The sequence below is a fragment of the Erythrolamprus reginae genome, chromosome 3, assembly GCF_031021105.1.
Source record: "Erythrolamprus reginae isolate rEryReg1 chromosome 3, rEryReg1.hap1, whole genome shotgun sequence".
In the NCBI taxonomy this organism is placed as follows: Eukaryota; Metazoa; Chordata; class Lepidosauria; order Squamata; family Dipsadidae; genus Erythrolamprus; species Erythrolamprus reginae.
Window position 1 is genome coordinate 248,739,903 of NC_091952.1, and position 25,878 is coordinate 248,765,780.

The 25,878-nt window shown below is 42.4% G+C and overlaps 1 protein-coding gene across 3 annotated transcripts in view; it reads left to right on the forward strand.

Annotated features, from left to right (window-relative positions):
* Nucleotides 1–25,878, forward strand: part of KHDRBS3 (KH RNA binding domain containing, signal transduction associated 3) — a 188,714-nt gene that overhangs the window by 160,994 nt on the left and 1,842 nt on the right. The window contains exons 8-10 of one of the 3 annotated variants that reach the window (XR_011558764.1): nt 10,564–10,622; nt 16,603–17,877; nt 18,351–18,403. Coding sequence is in view for 1 of the 3 variants with exons in the window: in XM_070748332.1 (XP_070604433.1) it covers nt 10,564–10,622; nt 16,603–16,694 (151 nt within the window). In the remaining 2 variants the exon portion in view is untranslated. Of the gene's footprint in view, nt 1–10,563; nt 10,623–16,602; nt 17,878–18,350; nt 18,404–25,878 lie in introns of those variants that run through there. The other 2 variants (XR_011558765.1, XM_070748332.1) reach the window with 2 other exon arrangements.

A 25,878-nucleotide genomic window follows, 5' to 3' on the forward strand; every position in this document is an offset into this window, starting at 1 on the left:
GAAGAGTTTGATCTGGTGACACCTGATGAAGTGGACAAGGCCATTGGAGCTGTGAGTTCCGCCACCTGTTTACTGGATCCGTGTCCCTCCTGGTTGGTTTCGGCCAGCAGGGAGGTGACACGGAGCTGGGCCCAGGAGATTACCAACGCTTCCTTGGGGAGGGGAGTTTTTCCATCACTCTATAAAGAAGCGCTTGTGCGCCCCCTCCTCAAGAAGCCCTCCCTGGACCCAGCCGTACTTAACAACTATCGTCCAGTCTCCAACCTTCCCTTTATGGGGAAGGTTGTCGAGAAGGTGGTGGCACTCCAGCTCCAGCGGTCCTTGGAAGAAGCCGATTATCTAGGTCCCCAGCAGTCGGGTTTCAGGGCCGGTTACAGCACGGAAACCGCTTTGGTCGCGTTGATGGATGATCTCTGGCGGGCCCGGGACAGGGGTTTATCCTCTGTCCTGGTGCTCCTTGACCTCTCAGCGGCTTTCGATACCATCGACCATGGTATCCTTCTGCACCGGCTGGAGGGGTTGGGAGTGGGAGGCACTGTCCTTCAGTGGTTCTCCTCCTACCTCTCTGGCCGGTCGCAGTCGGTGTTAGTGGGGGGCCAGAGGTCGACTCCTATGTTTCTCCCTTGTGGGGTGCCTCAGGGGTCGGTCCTCTCCCCCCTGCTATTCAACATCTACATGAAACCGCTGGGCGAGATCATCCAAGGACATGGGGTGAGGTATCATCAATATGCGGATGATACCCAGCTTTACATCTCCACCCCATGCCCAGTCAACGAAGCGGTGGAAGTGATGTGCCGGTGCCTGGAGGCTGTTGGGGCCTGGATGGGTGTCAACAGACTCAAGCTCAACCCGGATAAGACGGCGTGGCTGTGGGTTCTGCCTCCCAAGGACAATCCCATCTGTCCGTCCATCACCCTGGGGGGGGAATTATTGACCCCCTCAGAGAGGGTCCGCAACTTGGGCGTCCTCCTCGATCCACAGCTCACATTAGAACAACATCTTTCAGCTGTGGCGAGGGGGGCGTTTGCCCAGGTTCGCCTGGTGCACCAGTTGCGGCCCTATCTGGACCGGGACTCATTGCTCACAGTCACTCATGCCCTCATCACCTCGAGGTTCGACTACTGTAATGCTCTCTACATGGGGCTACCTTTGAAAAGTGTTCGGAAACTTCAGATCGTGCAAAATGCAGCTGCGAGAGCAGTCATGGGCCTACCTAGGTATGCCCATGTTTCACCATCACTCCGCAGTCTGCATTGGTTGCCGATCAATTTCCGGTCACAATTCAAAGTGTTGGTTATGACCTTTAAAGCCCTTCATGGCATCGGACCAGAATATCTCCGAGACCGCCTCCTGCCGCACGAATCCCAGCGACCGATTAGGTCCCACAGAGTGGGCCTTCTCCGGGTCCCGTCAACTAAACAATGTCGGTTGGCGGGCCCCAGGGGAAGAGCCTTCTCTGTGGCGGCCCCGGCCCTCTGGAACCAACTCCCCCCGGAGATTAGAACTGCCCCTACTCTTCCTGCCTTCCGTAAACTCCTTAAAACCCACCTTTGCCGTCAGGCATGGGGGAACTGAAACATCTCCCCCTGGGCACGTTTAATTTATGCATGGTATGTCTGTGTGTGTGACTGTTAGCATATGGGGTTTTTTAAATATTTAAATATTTTAAATTTGTCTGATTGCTTATGATTTGTTTTTACATGTTGTGAGCCGCCCCGAGTCTTCGGAGAGGGGCGGCATACAAATCTAAGTAATAAATAATAAATAAATAAAATTAGAATTGCCCCCACCCTCCTTGCCTTTCGTAAGCTGCTTAAAACCCACCTCTGCCGCCAGGCATGGGGGAATTGAGATACTCTTTCCCCCTAGGCCTTTACAATTTTATGCATGGTATGTCTGTATGTCTGTTTGGTTTTTATTATAATGGGTTTTTAATTGTTTTTAGTATTGGATTATTATTATATGCTGTCTTATTATTGCTGTTAGCCGCCCCGAGTCTCCGGAGAGGGGAGGCATACAAATACAATACATAAAATAAAATAAATAAACAAAATAAATTTTCAATTTATTAGATTTGTATGCCGCTCCTCTCCAAGGACTCTTTGAGCCAGTATAGGGCCGCTTCTCTTACCTCCTTCCAGTGTGCCCTCCGAGGCCGTTGTAAGCGTGTGCCTGGCCATGGGCGCGTTGGTGTGAGATTTGGCTTCTGCACATGCGCAGCAAGCAAATCTCATGTGAGGACCCACGAGCGAGCAAGATTTCGGAAATTATTGGCGTTATTTTTGCTTCCACACATGCATAGAAGCAAAAAATCACGCACGAGCATCATCACACAAGATTTCACTTGCTGCACATGCGCATAAACCAAATCTCACACGGGGTATCTTCGGGGGTGCACAGCTGCACACACATCTCATAATTTCTTATCAGGATGGAGCACCTGAGTGCACCAGCTGCTGCCCACCACTGTATTGAGCCACAATGTTATTTTTCTATTTTTGTGCAGGTCAGAACCAGGTGGTGGGTTGTGTTTTGGGTTTTTGTTTGTTTTGGTTTTCCTTGTTTTTTGTTTTGGGTTTTGGGTTTTTTTTTGTTTTTGGTCTACTGGTTTGTTTTAGAACAATTCATCATTTGCTGGTCAGTTTCTGCCTGTGATATTTCTGGCACTTAGCAGTGACTTTGATTTATTGATTCTGTTTTGAGCCAGGTTGGAATTCATTCATTCGATCCTACATAAAGAACACAGTTTAAAAATGTGTTTATTTCTTTATCGTATTAAGAAAGCCCCTCTGACTTTGCGATTTGGGCATGAATGACAATTTAAAAGGGCCTCTCGTTTAGGAACAGGCACAACTGCTTCCTAAACACCTTATAGATTTTTCATACCTTTGAAGTCCAAAGATCTACAGGCCTGTTTGCAAAGGTGTTGGGACAATACAGGAAATCCTGTCATTACAACAGTTCATTCAGTGACCGTTCCAACTTACAACATCCCTGAAAAAAGTGATCGTGATCTTTTTCACAATTGCAACATCCTGATGGTCAGTGATCAACAATCAGATGCTTGGCATGCGATTCATATTTATGACGATTGCAGTGTGCTGGAGTCACACGATCCCTTTTGCAACCTTCTGACAAACAAAGTCAACGGTGAATCCAGACTGCCACGTTCCTGACTCAACAAATGCTATAATTTACTTCACAACCGTGGCAAGAAAAGCCATTCATGGGGTAAACTCACTGAAGAAGTGTTCATCTTAGGAGCATAAATCTTGTGCTCCATCATGGTCAAAACAGAGTAACAGAGTCAGAATGGACCTTGTACATCACTAATTCAATCCCCTGCTCAAGCAGGAGTTCCTACACCATTTCGGACAAACAGCAGTCTAATGTCCTCTTGAAAGTCTCAAATGTTGGAGCTCTCACAACCTCTGCAGGCAAGCTTTTCCATTGGTTGATTGCTCTCACTATCAGAAACTTCCTCCCTATTTTATTTAATAAAGAAAAAACGATACTGCCCTTGTAGTCACTGGTGGGGAGTGGAAGGATTTATATCCCTTGCATTTATATTCCTACTCAGGTGCTTCAACATGCCTCTGAAAGTATGCAAATGACCAGCTATCTGCAAGGAATATAAATCCTTCCATTCCCTACTAACCTGTTGTTCTATCCCAGGCCTATGCAGCTTGAAAACAAAGGAGGAATCCACGCATTGATATTTCAGATCAGTCTTTTTATATATATAGTCTCATTTTTACAAGCAGAAGTCATGCATGTGAGATATGAGTTTCTCAGTGAGGGTAATTAAGACATAACAGTTCCGTGGCTAGGCTGCTGCCAAAGATCAAAGCTACTCGCATTCCTTCATTAGAGAAGGATTCTCCAGCTTCACAGACTTACTTTTACAGCTTCCCAGCATTTTCAGTAGTCAGGGCACTTTTTCTCCAAGGATTTTAGCAGGAAAATTACAGTTGTCTAATATAACCTGTCTAAGACCTCAAACATCATCCGATTCCATTGCAAAGCATTGTAACTCCACCCCGAATTACCCATACGCCACCCTTAAATACCTATAGGAAGTGGTCAACAATTCCTTAGAGTTACAAACTACAGACTACTTCTTTTTTCCTACAAGTATTCTTGTCTTTTTCTTAATCTTCTAAAGCAAAGGCTCCTGACCTTCCTCCTCTTCTAAGTCTGACACTACTGTCATTGGCATATCTGCCACCTCTAGTGGTCCTCCAGTTTCATCCAGATCTATTTCTCTCTCGCTCTCGCTCTCTGCATCAGCTGGCAACACCACTGGCCCAGGGTACCAAGATGGTACTGGCTCATCCTCCTCAGAGTCTATCATTACCAGAGGTGGACGAGGACCACTCACAACACCTGTCAAGAGTTGAAGAAGCTTCTTGAATGAGAAGTGCAACGTCTTCAAAGCAGAAAGTTCAATGGCTTCTTGAAAAAAGAAAAGGCACCTTTGGGACAACCATGACCTGGATGATTGAGAACCTCTGCAAACTATTTAACAAAAGAGATATTATATATTACTAATTGTTCTGTCGGGCTCTCTGGTTGACTCCTCCCAACAATTCACAGGTACAAATTTCAGACACACACACGTTTGAAAATTCAAAACAATGTTCTTTATAATGAAAATTCACTTAAACCAAGCCCTCTTTTGGTATAGGAAAGAGCACTGTCTCCAAACAAACTGGTAATTTGTACAAGTCCCTTATCAGTTCTGTGATACTTAGCTTGCAGCTGTGAGGCAATTCACAGTCCTTCTTCTTTCACAAAGTGACACACACTTTGCTCTGGTTTAGTTTCAAAGCGGGGAAACATCAGCACACAAAAAGTCAAAGTCAGTAAAGCAATCACGAAACACAAGGATCAGATAATCCTCCACAATGGCCAAACCCACAGGCTGCTCTTTATAGCAGCCTCACTAATTACCACAGCCCCATCCAACCACAGGTGGCCTCATTTTCTTTGATAATAATCTCTCAGTTGTTGTTGCCTGTGCATCGCTCTCCGCATGCGTGGCTGTATCATTAACTCTTGTTCTGAATCCAAGGAGGAGCGAGATAATTGTTCTCCTTCTGAGCTGTCTGCCACACTCTCCTCCTCCCTGTCACTCATGTCTTCTTGGTCAGAGGAGCTTTCATCATCAGATTCCACCGGGGGCAAAACAGGTCTGCGGCATGTGGATGTCTCCCCCACATCCACAGTCCTTGGGGCAGGAGCTGGGCCAGAGCTAACCACAACAAATAATAAACCAGGTCATCTTCAATCTGCCGAAATTGCTGTTCCGGGCTGAGATAAACCATCAAAATGTAGTCTCAGTGTCTGCTTTGAGTTACCACTTTTTTAAAAAATAAAACACGATTATCCTGGGTGAAGGGTCTGTCAGCTAATAACGTTGGTGGGCTTTTTTTTTCCATGCACCTTCAATGTAAATAAGTGATTTTTCTTCCTTTCCGAGGATTATTGGTTTTGCTGTTTACATGCCCACGAGAGACAAAGTCACGTTTGCTTTAACAGGCATTTGGGTTTGTAAAATGAAGCCCGGCCAAAGTAATTCTGACAGGATTGACAGGGAGTGGAAGAGAAGGGGGCTCAGCTGCTTGACGCTTGCCAGCCTTGATGGCTCCTACAATAAGTAATCAAGATATTATAGGGGAAGGAATAGCAACTGTCACTTCACATGTCTCCGTCAAGATATGAGCATCTTGGTGCGATGGGACGGGGGGAGAGTGCATAAAGTTTTGTGAGTCAGAAACAAATGCTGCGTTTTCTTCTCCTTGCAAAGCTGTTCAGGCTGGGTTCCGTTTTCTGGTTGGGGTTCTTAATGGAGTATCTTAACAGCAGTGGAGTATCGGGGAGGGGCACCCCATGTTAGTATTCTCACGTGCTTTCTCTAGAGGAGGGGAGGCTACCATGCAGAGTGAGAATGCTTGTGTTCAGTGCGATAATAGAAACATAGAAGACTGACGGCAGAAAAAGACCTCATGGTCCATCTAGTCTGCCCTTATACTATTTCCTGTATTTTTATCTTAGGATGGATATATGTTTATCCCAGGCATGTTTAAATTCAGTTACTGTGGATTTACCAACCACGTCTGCTGGAAGTTTGTTCCAAGGATCTACTACTCTTTCAGTAAAATAATATTTTCTCATGTTGCTTTTGATCTTTCCCCCAACTAACTTCAGATTGTGTCCCCTTGTTCTTGTGTTCAGTTTCCTATTAAAAACACTTCCCTCCTGGACCTTATTTAACCCTTTAACATATTTAAATGTTTCGATCATGTCCCCCCTTTCCCTTCTGTCCTCCAGACTATACAGATGGAGTTCATGAAGTCTTTCCTGATACGTTTTATGCTTAAGACCTTCCACCATTCTTGTAGCCCGTCTTTGGACCCGTTCAATTTTGTCAAGGTTCAGGAGGGAAGTATTTTTAATAGGAAAGTGAACACAAGAACAAGGGGACACAATCTGAAGTTAGTTGGGGGAAAGATCAAAAGCAACATGAGAAAATATTATTTTACTGAAAGAGTAGTAGATCCTTGGAACAAACTTCCAGCAGACGTGGTAGATAAATCCACAGTAACTGAATTTAAACATGCCTGGGATAAACATATATCCATCCTAAGATACAATACAGAAAATAGTAAAAGGGCAGACTAGATGGACCATGAGGTCTTTTTCTGCCGTCAGACTTCTATGTTTCTATCTGCAAAACTTCGCATCTCTCTCAGTTAACAAGGCAGAAGGGCAGAGCAGGGAGGGCCCAGCCTGTTTAAGTCAGAGGATACATTTGACCTGACAGCATATGTTGGGGATTCTAGCACAGCGGTTTCTGTGATGGATGGGGCCAGTCACAGCAGATTAGTCTTGATAGCTTCCTATTCATTTTTATGTTGTTGTTAAGGCTGAAAAGAATCTGAAGATTCAGTAGAGCAAGGCGTTATCTTGCGTCAAGGACCCAGTTGGCTTGCAGTTAGTTGAGGAGCCATTAGTGGCATGATGGCAAACCTATGGCATGCGTGCCACAGGTGGCACGTGGAGACATATTGGGAAAAGGGGGAAAAGGAATCCTCAATCTGAGTGTTAGCAAAAACTTCAGAAGAGAAGGATTTAGGGGTAGTGATTTCTGACAGTCTCAAAATGGGTGAACAGTGCAGTCAGGCGGTAGGGAAAGCAAGTAGGATGCTTGGCTGCATAGGTAGAGGTATAACAAGCAGGAAGAGGGAGATTATGATCCCGCTATATAGAGCACTGGTGAGACCACATTTGGAGTACTGTGTTCAGTTCTGGAGACCTCACCTACAAAAAGATATTGACAAAATTGAACGGGTCCAAAGACGGGCTACAAGAATGGTGGAAGGTCTTAAGCATAAAACGTATCAGGAAAGACTTAATGAACTCAATCTGTATAGTCTGGAAGACAGAAGGGAAAGGGGGGACATGATCGAAACATTTAAATATGTTAAAGGGTTAAATAAGGTCCAGGAGGGAAGTGTTTTTAATAGGAAAGTGAACACAAGAACAAGGGGACACAATCTGAAGTTAATTGGGGGAAAGATCAAAAGCAACATGAGAAAATATTATTTTACTGAAAGAGTAGTAGATCCTTGGAACAAACTTCCAGCAGACGTGGTAGATAAATCCACAGTAACTGAATTTAAACATGCCTGGGATAAACATATATCCATCCTAAGATAAAATACAGAAAATAGTATAAGGGCAGACTAGATGGACCATGAGATCTTTTTCTGCCGTCAGACATCTATGTTTCTATGTTTCTATTGGAGGGAACACGAGGCCTTGCCCTGTGTCTGCTCCAGCTGACTTTCAGCCTTGGGGACGGCCATTTTTACCTTCAGGAGGCTTCCCTGAAGCCTTCGAAGTGAGAAAAACAGCCCAATGGGCAAACCGGAAGTCTATTTTTCTGAACTTCCGGTTGGCCGTTTTTTGCCGTCCTAGCGCTTCAGGAGGCTTTAGTGAGGTAAGGCCTGTGCGCATGCGCAGGAGTAGCGGTGTGTTTGTGTTGTGCACATGTGCGTGGGGCTGGGGGGAGGACATGGGTGTGGGCACACACATCCTTTTGGCACACGAGCCCAAAAAGGTTCACCATCACTGCATTAGTGTTGTGGTTAGCTCTGGCCCAGCTCCTGCCCCAAGGACTGAGGAGGTGGATGCAGGGGAAACATCAACATGTCATAGGCCTGTTTTGCTGCCGACAGAGTCAGACGGTGAATTGTCCTCTGCAGAAGGAAGTGACGGTGAGATGGAGGAGGGGAGCTTGGAAGACAGCCCAGGAAGAAGTCAATCATCCTTAGATTCGGATGAGGAAATAATGATAGACCCACGCATGCGTAGAGCTATGCGTAGGAGTGAACAGCTTCAAAAGTATTATAGGAGATAATTGAGTCCACCTGTGGTTGGGTGCGGTTCAAGTAATTAGGGCTGCTGTTAAATTGGCAGCGTGCTGGCCTCACAGTGTGGAGATTATCTGATCGTACTGGTTTGGACCGTGACTTGCTGTTTCAGGACTCTTGATTTTTCAAGACTTTGAAACCAAGGCAGAGCAAAGCTTGTGTGTTTCAACTTGTGGAAGAAGGAGGGCTGTGACGTTTCTTCACAGCTGCTAGCTAAGTACTTAAGGACTGCTTAAGGGGGTTTTACAGCCTACAAGTTTGTTTTGGGAATAGTGCTCTTTGTCATCATCATCATCATTATTATTTAGATTTATATGCCGCCCCTCTCCAAAGACTCGGGGTGGCTCACAACAGCATATAAAAAACAGTATAACAATGGGACAAATCTAATAATAAAATATATAAAAACCCCAACAATTAAAAACCATACAGCACATACACACCAAACGTGAAACATGCCTGGAGATATAGGTGGGTCTTGAGCAACTTGTGAACGACAAGGAGGGTGGGGTCCGTTCTAATCTCTTGGGGGGGGGGGTGATTCCAGAGGGCCGAGGCCACCACAAAGAAGGCTCTTCCCCTGGGGCCCGCCAAACAACATTGTTTGGTCGATGGAACCCGGAGAAGGTCAACTCTGTGGAACCTTATCGGCCGCTGGGATTCATGCGGTAGAAGGCGGTTCCGGAGATATTCTGGTCCAATGCCATGTAGGGCTTTAAAGGTCATTACCAACACTTTGAATTGTGACCGGAAACCGATCGGCAGCCAGTGCAGGCCACGGAGTGTTGTGGAAACGTGAGCGAATGTAGGAAGCCCCACGATAGCTCTCGCGGCCACATTCTGCACAATCATACAAAAAGGGTGCTTTGTTTCATTTGAATTTTGTGATAAAAAAACCTTTGTGTTTGAATTTTCAAGTGTGTGTGTGCGTGTCTGAATTTTTTACCCTTGAATTTTTGGGAGGCTCATACCATAGAGCCCGGCTGAACACATTAGTACCTCCTCTGAGGTGATGACCATCAATCTCACACACTCTTTGTGAGCCATTAACCCCCTAACACTAACCACCATACCAGGAGAAAACACTTCTCTACTTGGAGAAGAAGCAGGTAACAAATGGCTTTCTCTCTCACTTGCTCATTCTCTCCCTTTGTCATTCTACTGTCCACTAAGACATCTTTCTGGGGACTAGAGTTACCCTTTTTTAAGGAAGACAATTCCATCCTTTTTTGGAGCACCAAGTCCATTTTAAAGCATCACTAAGTCATCACATTTGTATGTGGTTTTTATTTTTGGTTTTATTATAACTTGACTTATGGTGTTGTGCAGAATCTTATGGTGTGTTTGAATGAGAACTAAAGAACTGTTGTACATATCTACGAGACCGCCTTCTGCCGCACGAATCCCAGCGACCAGTTAGGTCCCACAGAGTGGGCCTTCTCCGGGTCCCGTCAACAAAACAATGCCGCTTGGCGGGGCCCAGGGGAAGGGCCTTCTCTGTGGTGGCCCCGACCCTCTGGAACCAACTCCCCCCGGAGACTAGAATTGCCCCCACCCTCCTCGCCTTTCGTAAACTCCTAAAAACCCACCTCTGCCGTCAGGCATGGGGGAACTGAGATATTCTTTTCCCCTTGGCCTTTACAATTTATGCATGGTATGTTTGTTTGCAGGTATGTTTGGTTTTAGTAATAAGGGTTTTTTAGCTGTTTTGTATTGGATTTACATGCTGTTTTGTTACTGTTGTTAGCCGCCCCGAATCTGCGGAGAGGGGCAGCATACAAATCCAATAAATAAATAAATATTTAAAATGAATACATTTAGCCATCCAAATTGGGAGCTGTTTAATACTATTTTGGTGAATATCCCTCTGCTTTTGGCCTTGCTGATGTTTTGGAAGCAACTGGGAAGAAACATCTAGAGGACTGCAAGTTCAAGCATCTGGTTTATATATATTTACGGTCACTTGAGAAAAGGGATGCTCGGAGTTCATTGTGTCAATCTGCAATGCTCACCAATGTCTTCTTGTTGCTTTTGAAAGACCTTCAAAAAAATGTAGCTGCTAAGTAGGGTCAGCTTCATTCTGTCTTGCAACCAGATGACTCTATTTTCTTTTTCTTTCAAACAGTGGTGGCGATTACTATGACTATGCCCATGGCTTGAACGAAGATACGTATGATTCTTACAGTGAGTACCTTTAATACTTTGGAATGCACTTTAATGTAGAAAAGGGTGATTGCTACCATATGTTTCCCAGAGTAATAATGCCCCATACTGTCATTATTATTGAAAATGGGAGATGAAATTATTCAAGGCATTTGTTCTTTCTGTCTCCCTCCCTTCCTCTTTTTTTCCTTCCTTTCTTCCTTCCTTCCCTCCCTGTCTCCCTCTCCTTCCTTCTTTCCTTCCTTTATTTCCTCCCTCCCTGTATCCCTCTCCTTCCTTCCTTCCTTCCCTCCCTCCCTCCCTCCCTCCCTCCCTGTCTCCCTCTCCTTCCTTCCTTCTTTCCTTCCTTTATTTCCTCCCTCCCTGTATCCCTCTCCTTCCTTCCTTCCTTCCCTCCCTGTCTCCCACTCCTTCCTTCCTTCCTTCCTTCCTTCCTTCTTTCCTTCCTTTATTTCCTCCATGTATCCCTCTCCTTCCTTCCTTCCTTCCTTCTTTCCTTCCTTTATTTCCTCCATGTATCCCTCTCCTTCCTTCCTTCCCTCCCTCCCTCCCTGTCTCCCTCTCCTTCCTTCCTTCTTTCCTTCCTTTATTTCTTCCCTGTCTCCCTCTCCTTCCTTCCCTCCCTCCCTGTCTCCCTCTCCTTCCTTCCTTCCTTTATTTCCTCCCTCCCTGTATCCCTCTCCTTCCTTCCTTCCTTTATTTCCTCCCTCCCTGTATCCCTCTCCTTCCTTCCTTCCTTCCTTTCTTGCGGTATACACAGAAGGAGAGTTTGAAATTACAGGAAGGCAGATTCTGACCTAAAGTTGGCTGTGTTACTTTCCAACACAGATATTGAGGTTGGGTGGGATTTTTCTTATAAAGTTACTGTAAAGGCCCAATTCAGGGTTTCTTGATCTAAATTCCTGCATTGAACTGTGGTTAAACTATGATGTTGCTTCGTGATTCTTTCAGTTTGCCATTTTGTACAGCCAGGCACTGTGGAGTTAGTCCTAATGTGGAGCGATTAGGAAGTTTAAATTTCACCATGTCATTTCACCAGCCAAACTGGAGAGTGGGGTGGGGAGTGAGATACCACAATGGCTGGCTATATAAGGCAGTTTGGCCAAGGTATTTGCCCAGTCCACTAGATTGGATGGCATGGCCACTGCAGAATATTCAAAAAACCCCTCTTCATCTCTAGCAATATTTCTCAACCCCCTCCATTTTAAGCTGCGTGGACTTCAAGTCCCAGAATTCAGTATCAGTGAAGTCAGTGAAGCAGTGGAAGTGATGTGCCGGTGTCTGGAGGCTGTTGGGGTCTGGATGGGTGTCAACAGACTCAAACTCAACCCTGATAAGACGGAGTGGCTGTGGGTTCTGCCTCCCAAGGACAATTCCATCTGTCCGTCCATCACCCTTGGGGGGGGAATCACTAACCCCCTCAGAGAGGGTCCGTAAGTTGGGCGTCCTTCTCGATCCACACTTTACATTAGAGAAACATCTTTCAGCTGTGGTGAGGGGGGCGTTTTCCCAGGTTCGCCTGGTGCACCAGTTGCGGCCCTATTTGGACCGGGACTCACTGCTCACAGTCACTCATACCCTCATCACCTCGAGGCTCGACTACTGTAATGCTCTCTACATGGGGCTACATTTGAAGAGTGTTCGGAAACTTCAGATCGTGCAGAATGCAGCTGCGAGAGCTATCATGGGCTTTCCTAAACATGCCCATGTTACTCCAACACTCCGCAGTCTGCATTGGTTGCTGATCGGTTTCCGGTCACAATTCAAAGTGTTGGTTATGACCTATAAAGCCCTTCATGGCATCGGACCAGAATATCTCCGGGACCGCCTTCTGCTGCACGAATCCCAGCAACCAGTTAGGTCCCACAGAGTGGGTCTTCTCTGGGTCCTGTCAACCAAACAATGTCGCTTGGCGGGGCCCAGGGGAAGAGCCTTCTCTGTGGCGGCCCCAGCCTTCTGGAACCAACTCCCCCCAGAGATTAGAATTGCCCCCACCCTCCTTGCCTTTCGCAAGCTCCTTAAAACCCACCTCTGTCGGCAGGCATGGGGGAATTGAAATTTTCCCCTCCCTCCTAGACTTGTAGAATTTATACATGGTATGCTTGTTTGTATGAATGGTTCTTTAAATTGGGGTTTTTTAGATTATTTTTAATGTTAGATTTGTTTACATTGTCTTTTTTATAGTTGTTAGCCGCCCCGAGTCTTCAGAGAGGGGCGGCATACAAATCTAATAAATAAATTAAATAAATAAATTCCCCAGCCAGTCATGAAATGAATTGGTGAAAGGGAATGGGCCCCAGTGAGACAAAAGGAGAGGTCTGGAGCACAAAGCTGATTTTTTGAAGATCATAGTAGACTAGAGATATTGAATGAAGGATGTTCTGAGACGTTCTGGGAAAAGGGATAAAGTTAAGATTATGGGTAGATATCGGGGACTCGAAATTTCAACTAGGACTGAAAGTGGCACCTTCATGCTCATAAAGACAATCACACACACCACATTTCGCTGGTTGTCAAGAGAGAGCGCCTGCAGATTTCCCTGCTAATTGCTAGTTGTTGGGCGGGGGGAACAAGACTGATTTCTTGTTTCCCTGGGGTTCTTTGTAGGTAGGTAAGAGGGGATGAAACAGCATTTCTCAACTGAAACACCCCCTCCTTTAACTTGGACGTTTGTCGTGAGACAGTTAATTATTCTACCATGCAAGCTGTCTCTGTGTCACAGGTTTAAACGACTCTTTAAGTCACCTTGAGGGGAAGCAGCTGATTACATGATTCTCCGAAAAGTCACTAAAGCGTCCTCTTTCTTCCCCTTGCAACATGCTAAATTGGTCTCCGTGGACTTCAGAGTTTTGATTGTTCCATGCTCCGACATCGGTACGAGTTGTCCCCTGTTTGCCTTCTTGCAGGAGCACGTTTTAGCCCTGAGCTCACGGTGTCCTTGGTGCAAACAGGCAGCGAGTCATTGCTATCCTCCTGTTCGTCTCCCACCTAATGCACAGAGACTCAGCGGGAAGAATCCTGTAAGGAAAAGAGTCAAAAACCATATACAGTGGTACCTCTACTTAAGAATCCCTCTACCAAAGAACTTTTCTAGATAAGAACCGGGTGTTCAAGATTTTTTTGCCTCTTCTTAAGAACCATTTTCTACTTAAGAACCCGAGCCCGGAAAAATTTCCCAGTAAATCTGAGAGCGGCACAAAGGCCTGGCCAGTTTCCTGCCATTCCCCCTTTAATCTCGGCCATCTCGGGCTTTTCTTGGCTGCCAGAGGAGCCTTTCGGTGACACTTAAGGAGACTTTGGCAGTCCAGAGCAAACAAAGCATTTTCCTTTCTCTGGGCACTTGGAGAGGGAATAAACCTCTGACAGCATCCAGAGAAAGGAAACACTCCCTTCGCTCTGGGCAGCGACTGTCCTCCTCCTCTTCTTCCTCCTCCTCCCATCCAAATTCCGAGCTTTTATTACTTTCCTAATGGGTTTACACACATTATTTGCTTTTACATTGGTTCCTATGGGAAAAATTGCTTCTACTTACAAACATTTCTACTTAAGAACCTGGTCACGGAACGAATTAAGTTCTTAAGTAGAGGTACCACTGTATTGCAATAGCATTTGGACTTACATATCAGTCCAATAATGCTTTACGGCCCTCTCCGAGCAGTTTGTAAATTGCTGCATGTTACCCCCAACATTCAGGGTCCTCATTTTACCCACCTCAAAAGGTTGGAAGGCTAAGTCAACCTCGAGCTCCATCAGGATCGAACTCCAGGTTGTGGGCAGAGTTAGCCTGAAAATACTGCAGATTAACCACTGTGCTTTCAAGACTCTCTGTTATGCACTTATATTGTACAAGTTTGCATTCTCATTGGTGTAGTTACAGGGAGCATCATTTGAGGATGGAATGCCCCAAGGAGGGATACATCCATCTTTGCTTCCTTTTGGACGATGAGCAAAAATGAGCCATCTCATTAGGATTTTATTGTCAATGTCTTATATTGTGTAAAGTGATTTAGATGAGTGGAATGGTACAATTATGGGGGTTTGTTCTATTCTGTTCTTGGGAGGGAGTGGAAGAAGGAAGGGAGGAAGATGGGAGGAGAAGGGGAAGGAAGGAGAGAGAAATGGCAAGGAAGGAAGTCTCTGAGTCTATGGAGAGGGGCGACATACAAATCTAAATAATAATAATAATAATAATAATAATAATAATAATAATAATAAAGATGAGAGGAAGGGGAAGAAAGGAAGGTGAGAGAGACAGGAAGGAAGGCTGGAAGGTAAGGGGGAAGGAAAGAGGAGGGGGAGAAAGGAAGGTGAGGGACAGGAAGGGAAGGTAGGAGGGGAAAGGAGGAAGGAAGGAGAGAAAGGGAAGGAAGATGAGAGGGGAAGAAAGGAAGGTGAGAGACAGGAAGGAAGGTGGGAGGGTAAGGGGGAAGGAAGGAGAGAAGGGAGAGAGGAAAGGAAGGTGAGAGGGACAGGAAGGGAAGGTAGGAGGGGAAAGGAGGGAGGAAGGAAGGAGAGAAAGGGAAGGAAGGTGGGAGGGTAAGGGGGAAGGAAAGAGGAGGGGGAGAAAGGAAGGTGAGAGGGACAGGAAGGAAGGAGGGGAAAGGGGGAAGGAAGGAGAGAGAAGGGAAGAAAGGATGGTGAGGGACCAGGAAGCAAGGTGGGAGGGAAATAGGGAAGGAGAGAGAAAGGGAAAGAAAAGAAGGTGAGAGGGACAGGACGGAAGGGAGGATTCTCAGGCATTCTGCTCTCATGCTATTAGACCAATGTAACTCCCGACTCTATACTAGGAAAAAGGGCAGCTTTTAACTGTTGCTAAGTAGGGGTATGTATACAGTGTTCCCTCGATTTTCGCGGGGGGTGCGTTCCGAGACCGCCCGTGAAAGTCGAATTTCCACGAAGTAGAGATGCGGAAGTAAATACACCATTTTTGGCTACGGACAGTATCACAAGCCATCCCTTAACACTTTAAACCCCTAAATTACCATTTCCCATTCCCTTAACAAACATTTACTCACCATTATTACTGATACTCACCATTGAATAAGACACTTGGTGATCCTGATATTTATAAACATAATTATTTATTAACAATATATTTTTTTTGTTATTTATTTGCAAACATTATTAGTTTGGTGATGACATATGAAGTCATCGGGCCGGAAAAGCCATGGTATAGAAAAAAACCCGCAAAGTATTTTTTAATTAATATTTTTTTTAAAACGGTGATATAGGCTATTCACGAAGTTCAAACCGGCGAAAATCGAGAGAACGCTGTACCCAGTAATTCTGTGGCCTAGAGCTTAGCTGCCATTGAAGAATTAAGCTTGGGCCTCGCTTTTTCCAAGACTTCAGGTTGAGATCTGCATCCTTATTCTGAGCCAGATTTGAATTCGAGTCCGCAAGGAGAAGGGCAGCCTATAAATCTAATTAATAAATAAACAAATTAATAAATTTTTGTTCAGAGATTCCATGCATTTTGTGTTTGGGGCTGCTGACGGCTTCAAGAGCACGAATCCCAGCGACCAATTAGGTCCCACAGAGTTGGCCTTCTCCGGGGTCCCGTCGACTAAACAATGTCGTCTGGCGGGTCCCAGGGGAAGAGCCTTCTCTGTGGTGGCCCCGACCCTCTGGAACCAGCTCCCCCCGGAGATTAGAACTGCCCCCACCCTCCTTAAAACTCACCCCTGCCATCAGGCATGGGGGAATTGAGGCATTCCCCCTCCCTCCCCCGGGCCTATATAATTTATGTATGGTGTGACTGTGTGTATGACTGGTTTAATAATGGCGTTTTTTAATGTTTTTTAAATTTATTAGATTTGTTGTGAATTGTCTTATAAATAAATGAAATAAATAAAGTTAAAGTTATCGTGGAAGGGTGAAAACCTTCCCTTTTGGATGTTTAATTCCTCCTCCATCTTGAAAAAATAAAGCAGACGTTCACCTTGAAGATTGATAGAAAACATCTTACCCCTTTTTCCCCCAAAAACTTTTGTGATTTCAGGACAGGAAGATTGGACCAACTCAAGGCACAAGGCTCCTCCCGCAAGGTCCACAAAAGGAGGCTACAGAGAGCAGCCATATGCAAGATACTGATTATTCTGTCCGATGTTGTGAATTGCCCAATCTCCACCAGTCCTGTAAACTGTTCAAAGTAATTTTTTTCTATGAACAATCCCTTTTTATTAAAATCAAAGTGCTTAATCTGAATGGACGGACTGAGCTTAATCTATTTTTTGCTGACTGAAAAACCTGTACAGGAAGGAAGACATGTGAATTGAGCTTTCTTATTTCTGGATTGTATTTGGGAGAGGGGGCGGGGAGGGGGAAAAAAAAGGAAAATAGGTGATTAAAAAAAATTACAAAAAATGAAAAAAAACCTTTTAACTAGTGTTAAAAACAGCTAGGTTTACTAAACATGTTAATCAATTATTTTAACCTAAGCGTAACCTTTTATTTTAAAGGTTTTCAACAATTAAGTTCTTCTCTAGTTTTACCTTTCAAATATTTTGCTAGTTTTTTCTCTTGCAAACATGCGTTTAAAAAAAGGGAAAGAGATCACAAATGCAAATAATGTGGTATTTTGTAATTTGAGTCTTGAAATGTTCTGTAGTGTTAAGCAAAGTTTATTCTTGCTTGATACTAAATAAACTTTTGAAAGAAACATCAGTGTGTGTGAGAGTATGCATTATTTATTTAAAAACCTTAATAAATAGTTGTAAACAGGGAAGGAGTTATTTTTTTTAACCATGATCATCATAAAATGGTTCCTCTTAAAAAAATATCTGTACACCTATTTTATTTTTAAAAATATATGGTAAAAACCTAAAGGTGCCTTACATTTACGAGAGTGTTCTCTCTTCTGTTTTCCATTTATGCACACAATCTAGATTTAAAGAGTTGTTAAAGGAAGTATCCAAACGGTATTGAGCGGCTGGATTCCAACTTTAAAATATACATTTATATATTCTTGTTTTAAAATAGCTAATGCATTTTCTGAATCAGATAAATTAAAAGCAAAAAAAACCGCAGAGAATCAATCAAAAATAACCTGTGACTTAGTTTTTCATCTTGTTGAGCAATTTCTTCATTAGTGCAACTTTGGACTATTTTTTGTTGTTGTTGTTTTCTGAGAGTTTTGATACCTTAATGACAACCTCACTCCGTGCCGGAAGCAATAAACTCAAAGCTTTTAAAGACTTTCTGACATGACTAATTGCGGTCGCTATTCGTCAGAGGCAGAGGATGTAACCCTTAAATCGGTCTTCATTTGCAAAAGGTAAATAAATCAAATAAGATTTTAATCTCACTTAATTTATCTTAATATAACCCATAAAAGCAGGGAAGCGTACCAATTAGCTAGTTTTATTTGAGATTACAAAGAGAGGCTTTTAAGATCACCACCTAAAATTTCATCTTAAAAAGTTTAATTTGTACTAGTACCTAAAAAATTAGAAAAGAAAAAAGCCTTAGCTCAGTCAGTTTAATTGAAGCCAAGTCTTCATGATTAAACCAATGTAAAACATCATAACTAGTAACTTGTAAATCCTAGAATTTATGGACAAAATAATGTAACTAAGAACTCAAAACATGAAGAGATGTTTTCCCCTTTAAACCTTATTCCTCTTTGTTGGCTTGGTATCTTGTAATTGTGGTGTTAATGGTTTATGATTTGTTCTGTTGATTTTAGATTTTAGAAAAACGGAGTTCTTGAATTAGTAAAACAAAGCACCATTTTCTTCTTTTTATTAGGAGTCCCTTGGAACATACGGAGGCCAAAGAGACCTTTTTCTCTTGACACTTTGGTAGGTATTTGTATATATAGATATATATTATTTTAAGCTTTAGTTAAAGTAACAGAGAATTGCTTTCAAATAATTAACCCATGTTTTTAGACTGTTTGACCCTTTTCTACCCATCAAGAAGGAAATGGGAGATTTCTAACCAAATTTTTCTCCTCTTCCAGAGTGTCCAATTGCACCATTAATGGTGACTCGGAAGCTATGGTTGATGCTTTTTATTGCATCTGAATTCAGAAATGGTTGACGTTGATACAGTAATGGCATTGGTCAACCTTAAGGTGTGGTTCCATTTTTGGTAGTGGTGGGTATTTTTATAGGGTAGATGAAAAAGTAAATTGGTAGAACTGGAAACCCATAACCCAGTGCGAGAATCCTGTGTTGACATCCAAACTCAGTGACTTTGCACCTTTTTAACATGGATGCATGGCTTTGAGGGGCAGTTTGAACAGGGAGCCTGCTAGGCTATGACTCCCTTGACTAGATAATCTACTCCGTCTTTTTGTGACCTGTCGCCATAAATATTCCTATGAATTGCAACCGTTTTAGTGCCTGCTTAAGCTTGCAAATGACATTGAAAAAATGTGACTTAAAAACCTGTCCTCAGACCTAAAACAACATGTCCCGCTATATAGAGTGCTGGTGAGACCACATTTGGAATACTGTGTTCAGTTCTGGAGACCTCACCTACAAAAAGATATTGGTACAAGTGAACGGGTCCAAAGACGGGCTACAAGAATGGTGGAAGGTCTTAAGCATAAAACGTATCAGGAAAGACTTAATGAACTCAATCTGTATAGTCTGGAGGACAGAAGGAAAAGGGGGGACATGATCAAAACATTTAAATATGTTAAAGGGTTAAATAAGGTCCAGGAAGGAAGTGTTTTTAATAGGAAAGTGAACACAAGAACAAGGGGACACAATCTGAAGTTAGTTGGGAGAAAGATCAAAAGCAACATGAGAAAATATTATTTTATTGAAAGAGTAGTAGATCATTGGAACAAACTTCCAGCAGACATGGTAGATAAATCCACAGTAACTGAATTTAAACATGCCTGGGATAAACATATATCCATCCTAAGATAAAATACAGAAAATAGTAAAAGGGCAGACTAGATGGACCATGAGGTCTTTTTCTGCCGTCAGTCTTCTATGTTTCTAACTGTCATCATGGCATCCCATGGTCACATGACCAAAATTGGATCATTTGTCAATCAGCAGATACAGATAGTCCTCGACTTACAACAGTTTGCTTAGTGACCGTTCGAAGTTATAATGCCGCTGGAAAAAGTGAGTTATCATTTTTCACAGTTACAACCTTTGTAGCATCCTAATGGTCGCATGGTTTATGTTCAGGTGCTTAACAGCTGACTCCCAAAACTCAGCCTTGGGACTCTCCTTTCAGCTGACTCTTTTTGCTAAATTTAAAGAGTTGGTTTGGCACAACACTTAAGACCCAACCATGTCGCCAGGCATGGGGCAGCTAGATCATGCCCCCTTCTTCTCTGACCATTAGATATTATGTATGGAGGTGATTGAGTAGACTGACTGTTTTTTTTACAATATGGGATTTTAGTTTACTGTTTTTAACTATTAGATTTGTATACATATTGTTTGTATTGCATGTTGTGAGCCACTCCGGGTCCTCAGAGAGGGGCGGCATACAAGTGTAATACATAATAAATAATAATAATAATAACTACATGTAGAAACAGTTTAAAGTATGTCCCAAGGGTGCTTTTTCAAAAGGGAACTGGACTTGGTTATTACCTTGAGGACATGTCGCTTCTCATCTAAGAAGCTTCTTCTTTAGGGGTAGTGATTTCTGACAGTCTCAAAATGGGTGAACAGTGCAGTCAGGTGGTAGGGAAAGCCAAGTAGGATGCTTGGCTGCATAGCTAGAGGTATAACAAGCAGGAAGAGGGAGATTATGATCCCGCTATATAGAGTGCTGGTGAGACCACATTTGGAATACTGTGTTCAGTTCTGGAGACCTCACCTACAAAAAGATATTTACAAAATTGAACGGGTCCAAAGACGGGCAACAAGAATGGTGGAAGGTCTTAAGCATAAAACGTATCAGGAAAGACTTAATGAACTCAATCTGTATAGTCTGGAGGACAGAAGGAAAAGAGGGGACATGATCGAAACATTTAAATATGTTAAAGGGTTAAATAAGGTCCAGGAGGGAAGTGTTTTTAATAGGAAAGTGAACACAAGAACAAGGGGACACAATCTGAACTTAGTTGGGGGAAAGATCAAAAGCAACATGAAGAAAATATTATTTTACTGAAAGAGTAGTAGATCCTTGGAACAAACTTCCAGCAGATGTGGTAGATAAACCCACAGTAACTGAATTTAAACATGCCTGGGATAAACATATATCCATCCTAATATACAGGATATACAAGAAATAGTATAAGGGAGACGATGGAGTTCTAAGTTGTCTAAACCAAGAATTTCAAGTCTGGTGGAGTAAGGTATTTTGTTGTGAGAAAAGGAATGAAGGACTCTTCTTGTGAAATATTTCTGGACTCTCTCAATTGTGTTGATGTCAGATATGACCTTCAAATCTTGGTGGAATCGCTCACCCTGCTCATCACGGACTGCACCAAAATTTTCCTGGAAGTTAAGATGGCTATGTAAAAAAGCAATTTGATGCTCATGTTGCCTAATTAACTATATTATGTGTGTTTGTGTGTGTGTGTGTGTGTGTGTGTGTGTGTGTGTATGTATCTATATACATACATACATACATACATACATAGATACATACATACATACATACATACATATATATATATATAAGGTGGAGAGAAAAATCTTGATGTGGTAGAAGAAAACCAGCATGCCCAGTTAACTATAAAAAAGCTCAAAATCAAACTCAACAGAAATTGTGTTACAAACTGTTTCCTAGTGATATAAATCCTTCCATTCCTCCACCATTCAGTCAGAACTGAAGAAGATTCATGGTTGAGAACTGTTGTAGTTAGCTCTGGCTCAGTTCCTGCCCCAAGGACTGTGGATGTGGGGGAGACATCCACAAGCTGCAGGCCTGTTTTGCTCCTGGTGGAATCTGCTGATGAACGCTCCTCTGACCAAGAAGACATGAGTGACAGGGAGGAGGAAAGTGTGGCAAACCGCTCAGAAGGAGATCAATTATCTAGCTCCTCCTTGGATTCAGAACAAGAGTTAATGATACAGCCACGCACGCCGAGAGCGATGCATAGGCAGCAACAACTGAGAGATTATTATCAAAGAAAATGAGGCCACCTGTGGTTGGGTGGGGCTGTTCTTGTTAACTAAATGCAGTTCTTGTTAACTAAAACACAAATAGCAGCCTGTGGGTTTGGCCATTGTGGAGGATTATCTGATCGTTGTGTTTCGTGCCTGCCTTGCTGACTTCGACTTTTGTGTGCTGATTTTCCCCCCGCTTTGAAACTAAACCAGAGCAAAGTGTGTTTCACTTTGTGAAAGAAGGACTGTAAATTGGCTCACAGCTGCAAGCTAAGTATCTGAGAACTGATAAGGGACTTGTACAAATTACCAGTTTGTTTGGAGACAAGTGCTCTTTGCTATAGAAAAAGAGTGCTTAGTTTATTTGAATTTTCATTATAAAGAACATTGTTTTGAATTTTCAAACTTGTGTGTGTCTGAAATTTGTATCCGTGAATTTTCAGGAGGATTCTATCAGAGCGCCCGACAGAACAATCACTGACTGCACCAAGATTTTGCTGGAAGTTAACAAGATGGCTATGTAAAAAAATGCAATTTGATGCTCATGTTGCCTAATTAACTATATTATATATATATATATAAGGTGGAGAGAAAAATCTTAATGTGGTAGAAGAAAACTACAGTTTTGAATCCAGCATGCCTAGTTAACTATAAAAAAGCTCAAAATCAAATTCAACAGAAATGGTGCTACAAACTGTTTCCTAGTGATATAAATCCTTCCATTCCTCCACCATTCAGTCAGAACTGAAAAGCTTCTTGGATGAGAAGTACCTTAGAAAAAGCACTTTTTGTAGAACCATGACCTGGATGACTGAGAATCTCCATAGACATTCAGTTTAAAGTGCGTGTTTAGAAAGATCAGTATTTTAGTGCCTCTCCCCACATAAAAAAAACCCTTCCCTCCCTCTCTCACGCCGCTTCCAAAGTTACGTTAAAGAATCCATTTATGAGATTTCAATAATAGCCAATTATATAGAATTTTGCACATCAGTTCCTGACGTCTTTTCCATCTGGATCTGCTAAAGCTTGTTTACTCGGCATTTGATGATATCATTCTTAAACCATTTGGGGAAATGGTATGTGGAAAATAGTATGTGTTTAACCACGGAATAGTAGTGTGATAGCTCCTTCTTCAATAGCTTCCTCTCCACCCCTCCTCAATAAAAGCCTATTCACATAATGGCAGGTGTTTTCAAAGTATGAAATGCTGTACATTTTATGCAAACTGTTGTACTGTTGCTCCGTAAGAGCACTATAGAATATTTTATTGTTTTCATGAAAGCCTGTTGCAGAACTTCCAGAAATAAAAGTCATTTTGAAAAGTACAAAATCTCAGAAAGTAAAACTGCCAAGCTGGTAGTTAAGTACTAACAACAGTTTTGGCTTCAGTTTTTCTAGAGGTTAAGGCAGCAAGAATAATGCCATAGCCAGGTAGGATATATTTATTTTATTGGATTTTTCTTTATCTGTTGTTGTTTTTGTTGTTCTATATCAAAGGTTTCTGATTTATTTCGCATAAATAAAAGTTAAGGTTTAGTGATGGGCGAACTGAACTCTACGGAGAGGGGCGGCATACAAATCTAATAAATAAATAAGTTCGGGTCCGTACCAAATTTTGCGGTGTTCGGTACGCCAAACATGAACCCGAAATTTTTTGAAACTTTGGGCGAAGTTCGGGGTCGCGTTCGGCGTTCGGAGCTTTGACATCACTGGCAGGTTGCTAAGGACGCCAAGGTGATCACTTCCTGGATTCCATGGAATCCAGGAAGTGATCACCTTGGCGTCCTTAGCAACCTGCCGGTATACATGACGTCAAAGCTCCGCCCCCAGAATCTCTTGGTGGGATTCCTGGTTCGGGTTCAGTTCAGGTTTGGCCGAATTTTGCCTAAAGTTCGTACAAACTTGCCGAACCCGAACATCGTTGGGTTCGCCCATCACTATTAAGGTTAAGTATCAGATTTCAGGTGGTTGTGTTGAGTACGGTTTTTTTTCTTTTTTGGTCTTACTCTTTCCAAAGTTAATATTTTCTGTTTTGGTCTGTCAGTTAATTAAGCATTTGCAATTACTGGTGCAGTCTAGAATGGTCTTTTTCCCTTGAGATGGAAATGAAATAGCTGTCTAATGGGCAGAATATAGGTACCGGTGTTTCAGAAATGAAGCAATTGATTCTTCATTTTAATTTAATGCATTTAAGTACAGATATCGATTTAGTTTACCAATTATCTGTACATCTAATATATTAAGATCCAAACTACTCAATATTGGTCTAGGTTTACGAGAAATAGCATTCTGGTTTTTTTATGATTCTTGAAAATAATGCATTTTTAATACATACTGTTTCATAATGACAATAGCTTTATTTTTTTTTCTTGTGTTCATTAAAAGTTAAATATCTGCGTAGGTAATATTTCTTTCCAAAAGCATGATCTTCCGAAGAAAATAGTCTCATTCATTATCTCCCTCCCTTCCTCCCCCCCCCCTCTCTCTTTAAATGAAGTATAATTTAGAAATCTGGATGTCTGGGAAATTCTTGGAGTTTAGTTTAGTTTAGTTTAATCAGATTTGTATGCCGCCCCTCTCCGCAGACTCGGGGCGGCTCACAGCAACAGCAATACAAGACAAATCCAATATTAAATTAATTTTAAGAACACCACAAGTTAAAAACCAATCATACACACTAGCATACCATACACAAATTTTATAAGCCTAGGGGGAAGGAACATGTCAATTCCCCCATGCCTGACGACAGAGGTGGGTTTTAAGGAGCTTACGAAAGGCTAGGAGGGTGGGGGCAACTCTGATATCTGGGGGGAGTTGATTCCAAAGGGTCGGGGCCGCCACAGAGAAGTCAGAGTTGAAGTCAGCCAGCCTTAAAATTGCCGAAGTTGGATACTTCTAATATACAAAGGGGAAGATCTGAAAATATTAATCTCTGTTTTTTGTCCAGAGTGCAAGCAATAGATAGCTTAGCTTGAATTTAGCATTTGTATAAAACTATTAACAGGAAAAGTCCATTCACAATTTTGATTAATAGATGGTAGCAACAAAATATAGATCGTCAAGTCAGAAGACATCCTATTGGGGCTGGCCTGACCTATTGACAGAGTCCTCTTGCATATATTTTTAAAATTTTAACCAATTGAACCAAATATTCTGGACGAAACAAATGTGATAAAATGAATTGTTGTAATTGTGAGCTTTTTTATAGTTAATTAGGCAGGCTGGTTTCAAAACTGTAGTTAGTTTTCTTCTACCACGTCATGTTTTTTCTCTTCACCTTATGAGAATTATGAGGTTATGAGGTTGCAACATGAGCATCAAATTGCATTTTTTACATAGCCATCTTGCTAATTTCCCGGAAAATCTTGGTGCAGTCAGTGTTGAGCAGGGTGAACGATTCCACCAAGATTTGAAGGTCATGGAGGCACAAGATCAAGGTAGATGGGATGTACATAGGATGGATGACTATTTTGGGAGCATCAAGCAAGAATGTCCACAGATTAAACACCCCAGAAAAAGCTATAAGTGAAAATTTACTTTAATATGTAAAATTACCATTAAATAAAAATCAACTATTTGTATGAACACAATTTAACTTGCAGTAACTATTACAGCCTTTCTATGAACAAAATTATTCTTTGTAAACAGTATATTTGGTAAGTTTTTACTTTCTTTTCCTTTATATGCACAATTTGTATGACCTTTGAGGGTATCCTGTAGCTTAAAAAGTGATAGACAAAAACTGTGGTTATTTTGGATTCAGAGGCCAAAAGTTAGTTGAAAACAAGTCACAGATTTAAGACAATGAAATTGCTGTTCCCCAGTGAATCAGATCAATTAATGAGGACTATCACACTTTTAATGTTCTAGTAATTGGCTTCAGTGAAATTGTTCTGGAAAAAATACATACGTACGTATGTACGTACGTACGTACATACATACATACATACATACATACATACAAATAGAAGTTTTCAGAACAATTTCACTGAAGTCAATATATATATATAAGCTGAAATACAGTGAGACCTTGATACTCAGCTGATTTGAAACTCATCAAATTTGGTACTCAGCCCATTTTCAGTGTGAAATTTTTGCCCCTGTACTCATAATTTGTTTGGTATTCAATGCACAAGCTAGAATTTGTCGGTGTCAGCTATCTTGTGACTCACACTACCCTGTTCCCTATGGGGAAAAATTGTTTGGTACTTATCACGCCTCCAGGAATCAATTAACAATGAGTA